The sequence below is a fragment of the Etheostoma spectabile genome, chromosome 15, assembly GCF_008692095.1.
Source record: "Etheostoma spectabile isolate EspeVRDwgs_2016 chromosome 15, UIUC_Espe_1.0, whole genome shotgun sequence".
Taxonomy (NCBI): domain Eukaryota; kingdom Metazoa; phylum Chordata; class Actinopteri; order Perciformes; family Percidae; genus Etheostoma; species Etheostoma spectabile.
In genome coordinates this window covers 1,504,425-1,512,774 of record NC_045747.1, presented here as the reverse complement: position 1 = coordinate 1,512,774, position 8,350 = coordinate 1,504,425, and the positions used below count along the sequence as shown (strand labels likewise).

The following is an 8,350-nucleotide window of genomic DNA, read 5'->3' as shown; positions in this document are numbered from 1 at the left end:
CCAACAAAATTCCCCTAAAATATTGCCCAAGTAAGAAGAGTATCACAAAAGTACTGTACAGGTAACAATAAACCTGGAAACCTGGAAATGATCACAGTCATTTTCTATCAATCAACTAAGTGATTTAATTGATTAACTCTTTCAACTGGATTTTGTCATATCTATACATTAACTAAATTTTGTTATAAGGTGAAATTGTTGGCGGTAAATCCTGCTCCAGTCTCAGGGTTCAGTCAATTAGTAGTCAGAATCTCAGATGTTGATGTGTGAATAATTTTTATTTTGTAGGATATCCTGAGACAAAGTTGGATCAAGCTATCACAGCTCTCCCCTTCCTTTGTCTCACTTTTCGGCCCTTGCACCCCTGGTCTTATTCACTAAGAGTGGGTCTCCAGGTCACTTTTAAATTCCAACGTGTGTGTGTGTTGTGTGTGTGGGTGTGTGTGTGGTGTGTGTTGTGGTGTGTGTGTGTGTGTTGTGTGTGTGGTGTGTTGTGTGGTGTGTGTGGTGTTTCGTATAAATATAACTCTGATTGGACAGTAGTCTAGCTAGCTGTCTGGATTTAGCCTGCAGAGATCTGAGAACCAGGTAACCATGGCCTCAGAAATCAGCCGCATCTCAGACGTCAACTATCTGGGATCACTTTCCACAAATTTGACGTGAACACCTCTGCATAAGGACCTGGCTTTGAGAACGATGTGTTATCTGCACTGCGATGCACAGTATGGTCCCCCAGGAGACGGGACGGGGGCTCCTCTGCGTCAATTGGAGCAACCTTATTTGTTGAAAAGACTTTTTTCTTTAGCCATGACTTTACTTTCTGCAGCCACGGCTTTCTCGCCAATTCAAGAGGCCGAGTTGTTTCTGTGAGTTGTGTTTTGCCGTGGACCAGCTCCACGGTCATGTCGTGGACCTGTCTGAAGAGAGAACTCTGGTCCTGGTTGCTTTGCGTTTTCTGAAAGATCTGCTCCTGGCAAAGTTTCTCCGCCCTGGACGAGTTCTGGTGGCACCCACTGTTACTGTCGATCAGCTGATCTTCGGCTGCGAAGGCTAGTCTGAGCCCTATCTCATTGTTACCATCCACCTGCACTTTGGATTCGGTGTCTGTGTGGTTTCTTTTGACGTTGAGGACTTTACTAACAAGTGTCTGGGGCTCGGAGGTGAAATCCATGCACGCCTGCAGATCGACCTTGATGGGCATGACATCGGTGGTCAGGTTCTTGTTCTTCTCTGGCTCCTTGTTCAGGTCTGGCTCACATCTCCTCACTTTGTCCATGAGATTGGAGTCGGTCTCTCCCGGGTCGGCGTTCTCCCGGAGTGTCATCTCCAGCCTTTCAATCTTCATCTCCAGTTCTATCTGCTTTGTTAACTCGTTGAATCGCGTGTGTTTCTTCAGTATTTCTTCTCTGTCAATAAAGATGTCTTTTTCTAATATCTGTAAGCGTAAATTGTCCATTCTGTCTTTGTAATCTGTCTCCCCTTGGGGCGGCGCAGCTTGAAGTTCTTCCAACTCGGCAGCTTGCCTTTGTGACCACTCTTTGGCGATTCTTAGCTTTAGGGTTAGTTTTTGGCACGCCGCCTCCGCCTTCGCCATCTTCGTGTCGTGCCCCTCTTGCATCCTCCCTATTTCAGATGCACAATGCTTCTTCAGTTCTTCTATGGTGTTCCTGGCGTTCGCCTCGATGTCACATTTCTGCTGTCGGAGTTCTGATTCGGTTTGGGCTGTTTTATCTCTATAATCCTGGAATGCTAGCAGGAGCTCTGCCTTATCAAGGCCGATGCGCTCCACTTCATCTCGACTTTTCCGCAGCTGGGCTTTCCACTCCTCCGCCTTCTCCTTGTGAGTTTTCACCTCTGTCTCCAGAGCATTGACTTTGGTCTCTAGAGAGTCTATTTTCAAAATCTTCGACTGATTTACTTCAAAAAAGTGCTGCTCTTGCTTTGTAATTTTCAACGTGAGCTCCTCTATTTTAAACTGGAGGAATTTGACGTTATTGTCCTGCAGCTCCATGGTGAATTGATATTCCTGGACTTGTTTCTCCTTCCTGTGGTTGCAGCGCGCCTCTCTGGTGGATTGCATGTAGAATGACATTTAAAGGCTGTGACTTGTACATGAAGGTTCTGATGGACCTCAGTGACATCACCGGCCTGTCATCTAACATCAAAAAGGAACATTCCAACACAAGATGACATCAGAACATTCAAAGATAAACAATGCTGGGGCGCCCGGGGAGCTCAGGCGGTAGAACAGGCGCCCATACATAGAGGGTTACTCCTAGACACAGCGGGTCTTCTGCTGTCCTTTCAAAATAAAGGCTGAAAAGCCCAAAACTAATCTTTAAAATAAATAAACAATTCTGTGTGTGTCTTTGTTTTTTTTTAAACAAAATTCAAAAATAAACAAGTGTGTGTGTGTGTCTCAGTTGTTATATAACAGGTACAGATATAACATATAACCGCTTACATGCATTACAGTAGAGGGCGGGAAGTTTTTTAAATTCTGAAAATTAAAATACTTCATCACAATGTTTTATTTAAAGTCCTCCTGCACACAAAATGTGTTTTCTTCCGTTTTTGTTCCATAAAATTTCAGAAATTGTTGTTATGAATTTAGCATTGATGTGTATCCGAGCAAAGTTTGACTCCACAAGTGTTCTCACACCCCTATACTGACGTGTGTGTGTGTGTGTGTGTGTGTGTGTGTGTGTGTCTCTCTCTCTCTCTCTCGCTCTCTCTCTTTCTCTCTCTGTGTCTCCCTCTCTCTGGATGTGTGTGTCTCTGTGTGTGTGTTTTTCTCTCTCTCTGGCTGTGTGTGTGTGTGTGTGTGTGTGTGTTTGTTTCTCTCTCTCTGTGTGTGTTTGTGTGTGTTTCTCTGTGTGTGTGTGTGTGTGTGTGTGTGTGTGTGTGTGTGTTTGTATGTTTTTCTCTTTCTCTCTCTCTCTCTCTCTCTGTGTGAGTGTGTTTCTCTCTCTCTTTATCTGTGTGTGTGTGTGTGTGTCTTTCTCTCTCTCTCTCTCTCTCTCTCTCTCTCTCTGTCTCTCTCTCTCTCTCTCTCTCTCTGTGGAAATGGATCTTTCGGTTCTCTAGTTCAATGTTTCCCAAACTTTGGGTCGGGACCCAAAATGGGTCACAGACCCGTATTATTGGGTCGCCAATTGGCAGAGTAAACTGCATATCAATCTGATGTAAATAGGCGTTCTTTTTTTGCTACAGTGGTCTGTTCAGCTCAGATGCTGTGGGTTTTTTTCTCTCTCTCTCTTCTCCCTAACCTGATCTTTGACTATGCTATACTGCACTCTGCTCTCCAAATTCATATTTTTTTTTGTCCAAAGTCTGTGATCTGTCAGTGTTGATATGATGTCCAAACGAAAATATAAGGACGACTTTATTAATGTTGGCTTTACCAAAACTATTCGGAATGGAGAAGAGAGGCCTCAGTGGGTTTTATGTGGGGAAGTACTCAGTAAGGAGAGTTTTAAAATGAATAAACTGGACAGACATCTTCAAACCAAACATTCACAGTGTCTGGGAAAGTCTAAACAATTTTTCCTTTTCAAAGAAGAATCCTTCAAGAAACAGTGTTTTGACAGCGGAAGAGTAAGTCATTACATTTTTTTCTGTTGGTGTACATTAGCATTTTAAATATTATTTTTGTGTGTCAGTTAATTTGTGACGGCGTTGCTAGCTAGTTTACATGTCGTTGTTAGCGGCTATTGTCCGTCTGGCGAGCTTGTTACTTCATATACATTTAAATTCATAGTTTGTTCCATCTTTTGTCCACAGTTGTATGTACTTATTGATACAGGTTACTCAGGTTCTCTCCTTTTAACATCTCCTGTTGTGTGTTTCTAAAGTATGTACTGTATATGTATACTTGTCAATTTATTTGAAGTAAATAAAAAGTGAGTTCTCAAAAAAAAAATTGTAAGCAAAACCTGTTTGTGCAAGTTGCACTTAGTGCAGTATTGTGACATACATGACTGACATCTGAACTGATAGGTTTAAATATATTTCCTTACCTGAAGGGGACAAAATAATATGAATACAAAACTTAATTTGTAATGCACTTTATGTTTACGCAAATCCCAATATGCTACATGATAAAACAGGTAAGTACAAAACGCTTCTGGGGGAGTTCCACTTGCATGTAGGCCTACATGAATAGATTTCAAAATGTGCTTCAACATGCTGCCCCACACCTGTCTAACGTGTTTGTCTTGCACCTTGGGGACTCCCACTCAGGAAAGAAGCCTCTATAAGAGCCCTGCCGCTGTTGTTCAAGTGTGATCCGGGTGCTGCGACAGACTGGTCCCCAGCATGGACATGTTAACGTTTGAGAGGGAGAACCGGGAGCGTATCCAGGCAGTGGAGAATTCCTTTGGTCCGGCAGGGATGCCCCTATGCATCCCGTGTCGGGTTTTGATGGGACAGGGTCGTCTGATGAAACAGGGGCGTCGGAAGCCCGAGCCTAAGGATTTCTTCCTCTTCAACGACGTGCTGGTGTACGGCAGCATCGTCCTCAACGGCCGCTGGCACAGAAAGCAGAGAATCGTCTCTCTGGGTGTGTACAAATCCTCTGTTACTGTACTTCAGCAGAATTTTCACGTATTTTACTTACGGTATTTATATTTCTGGAAATTTTCACTTTTACTCCACGACATAGGCTAGTCTAAATAAAACGTATAGGCCTACTTTTACTCCACTACATTTCTCCTAAGCATCTTATTTATTTGTCACTTGCCAGACATGTTTTTCTCTTTATTGATGTTTAACAAGGTGTGGTAACACTAAATATTAAACTGAACAATAAAGTTCATGATCAAAGTTTATTTTTATCTTTTTACCTGTGATAGTTAAGTTGGCTACATGTAATATCATGAAATAACTTTTGATACTTAAGTACAGTAGCCTAAGTGTTAGATACCTTTACTCAAGTAATGCTCTAAAAGGTGACTTCTAATCCTGCCAAAGCCAGTTTCTGGTAAGATACTTATACTTTTACTCAAGTATTGCTTTCAGTTACTTTAAACAAGACTGCTGGGAATGACCAAGCCCATGACTGATTAATTTCATCGCTGCAACTTTGCACATGTTCAAAATAAACCTTTTTCATCCACCAGCCAAAGCACCTGTGGTGATTTTACCAGCATTTGGCTGGTAGATGGTGCTAATGTTGAACCCTGAATTATTGTAGTAAGGTATGAATGTGAATGCTAATGTCTGTAAAATTGCATGATCTGATGTTCGCATTCCACTTGCATTTCTTATTTACTGTTTTACCTACTGGCGGGACTGCGGGGGGGAAATAGCAATTGTAAAACAACCTGGAGCAATGCATCTCTTCTTCTTTTTATATAAGGTTAATGTTAAATTGTGCTCTGCCCCTGTATGTGAAAATGATATTACATGACATTACATCCAGTCAGACAGAAAATGTCCTCTAAAGAGAAGGATCATGATCAAATTAAAATGTGTATCCATAGCTGTATACACGCTGTAGAGACAAAGTATTGTTGCTGCTTTGGTGTTAACTTTTTACAACTTGGCATTCATGTGCAGACGTTTCAAGATATCTGCTACAGCATTACAATGGAGGTAAAATTAATTTCATATTCATATACTACTTTAACCATTTTAAACTGAGCAAACAGTTCTGGCCTTTTCAATTCTACAAACACTTCAAAATCAAATTGGGTTCACTTTCATGTTATTGATGCAGCTAAAGACGTTCGGATTTGTTGATTGTTGTTCATTTAACTGCATTCAACTCTGTGTGCATGTAGTCTGGTTGTGCAGGAGAGCACAAAATTGACAGGTATTTTGACTATACCATAGAGTTTATATTAATATGCCATCTACACTGTCATTTCAGAGGACATCCAGTTAGAGGACATGGAGGATGGTGTGGGAATGAAAAACCAATGGCTGATGCGTACACCACGCAAGTCCTTTTATGTGTCCGCCCCTACAATCGAGGAGAAGCGTGCCTGGATGGAGCACATCCAGAACTGCCAGTCAAACCTGCTGCAAGACGGCAGCAGCCAATCAGGTGCCACCTTTGCTGTTACCTGGATCCCTGACAAGGCTGCCTATAAATGCATGCGCTGCTTAAATAAGTTCACTACGACCAATCGTCGACATCACTGCCGAAAATGTGGTTTTTTGGTCTGCAAAGCATGCTCCAAGCATCGAGTCGTGATAGACCATATTCACCCCACAAAGAGGCTGAGGGTCTGCAGTCTCTGCTACATTAGGAGTAAGAAAGATGAGAATCCTCGTGTGAGGGAAGACAGCTGGACAAACCTTAACAGTAGCTCAGAGGAGGACAATGAGGCAGCATCCAACGAAGAGAAGGAGGACAAGGAGACAAATCCAAGCTACGCTTCTAGTAGCTGGCTGGACACCCGGATGGGCACCTACGTTTACCCGAGGCCAATGCATGAGCGGCCCCAGTGAAACATAACCACAACAATACTGCCACCGTCTAGTCTCACATTGCCAGACCTACTGTGTCTCCACAGTGATGGAGAAGGGTCTGGCTGCACTGCCTATCTATTCAGATAGGGGAGGGGAACTCTGGCTTGTTTTTAGTACTTTTTAACCAATCACAATCCCTGATAGCAAGAGGGGAGGGATATCCGGAGTGTGAAAGACGCATCAGTCAGCGCTGGTGTAAAATCTTAAATTCTGTGACTAAAACTCAGTAACATCATTAGAGACTGTCTTAAGATATGAGATGGTGTCAGACTGAAGTCTTTTCAATGTTGTGTCAGAGTCTTCTAGTGTATGGTAGGCATTACTCGCTACTGACTTTTTTTTCTTAAAAAGCAACTAGCAACAAATTATGTGACTTTAGACCATCAGGAAAAAGTAAGATATATTATAGTGTATATTTCAACTTTCAATTAAAATGTTTTTTTTAATAGTATGAAATAATAACAAGAGTTATCTCAAGACACTTTACAGATCTCTACAGGTCTAGACCACACTGTATAATTTAGAAAGACCCAACAATTTCCCACGAGCTAGCATTTGGTGCAACAGTGGCGAGGGAAAACGTCCTTCAGGCAGAAACTTAGACGACCCAGGCTCTTTGTGGGCGGCATCTGTCACTGCCGGTTTGGACACAGACAGTAACACAGATGTAGAGAAATATGATTCATAATAATTATAGCAGTTGGAGTTATGAACAGTGGCACTTATATTATATTGTAATTCATTCCCATGCATGCAGTTCAGAGTAATTAGAGTCCACGGCTCTTCTGCCAAAAGCACAGGGTCTCTCTCACTCCTCCGGTGTGAGCAACAGGCAGTCGGCTACTTTCATTGGAAAAGAGTTGGCAACACTGGACTACTCAGATGTAACTGATGTTTACCATCATTTAGCATTGTATTAAACATTGTATTTATCAATGAACTGAGTATTGTATTTGCATCTGCCACCATGTGCTTTTTACACTGAAGACTTAAACACTTGAAGTCAAAAAGCACCTTTGTCTTCTCCAAGTGTTGCTGTTATTTGATGTCAGGGGATGTTGAGAATAGCATATTTAGGGCCTTGGTAAATCAGTGTTTACATATAAAAAGCATTTGTTCATATCTGCTTTCAATTGGCTTTGAAACGATTTAAAAACAATAAAGTTCAAAACAGCTAGGATTTGTGTCTGTTGTGTTGATTTGAGCAGTGAGAGTCACGTTAGACATTTTATTTTTATTTTATTTATGTCTCTCTACATGAGAGTGGTATCGATAGCATACCATGCCCTTTGCAGCTAGCAAGCTCAACAACTGCTATCACAGTTAGCTCCTGTTAGCTAGAGCAACAGCTATGTCAAAGTCATTCTGAATCAACTATGTCGCTGCTGTTGTAAATATACACAGAACATAGAAATTGAAACTAATATATGTGGTTGTTGTGGCTCAAGCTAACAAGAGCTAGCTATTAATGATAACAAAGATTCACTTTGATGCTGAGAAATGTAGGGAACCATTCAGTGTTTATGGAATAGACCACCGGAGGAAAATAGGGGAGGATCTTTTTTTTTTTATTCTTTGTTGAGGGGAGGGTCCTCCAATGTTTTGTAGTTTAAGGCTTGTTTGGTGCATACATTTCCATGTAGCTCTCAGTCTTGCCCCCCCCCAGTGATAGCAGACAGGTCTAACTCAACAAAAATTGCAACATGACAGCAACACGTGTTTGGAGTTGCTTTGTTTGAGAATGCAACCCTAGAATTAACTGCGTCACCTGTTGCCAAAGTATCATCACTGATATGAAGATGGAATATAACCAAGATGATTAGCTTAAAGGATTCATGTTTCCTCGAGCTCGAGCACCCACGGAAAATACTGA

The 8,350-nt window shown here is 41.8% G+C and overlaps 1 protein-coding gene across 1 annotated transcript; it reads left to right on the top strand.

Moving 5' to 3' along the window:
- The first annotated feature begins 4,287 nt into the window (after positions 1 to 4,287).
- On the top strand, positions 4,288 to 7,581 carry LOC116703544 (pleckstrin homology domain-containing family F member 2). Its single transcript, XM_032538342.1, has 2 exons — positions 4,288 to 4,561; positions 5,873 to 7,581. Exons 1-2 carry the CDS (start codon positions 4,318 to 4,320, stop codon positions 6,454 to 6,456), a joined length of 828 nt encoding a protein of 275 aa, XP_032394233.1. The 5' UTR covers positions 4,288 to 4,317; the 3' UTR covers positions 6,457 to 7,581.
- The last annotated feature ends 769 nt before the right edge of the window (positions 7,582 to 8,350 follow it).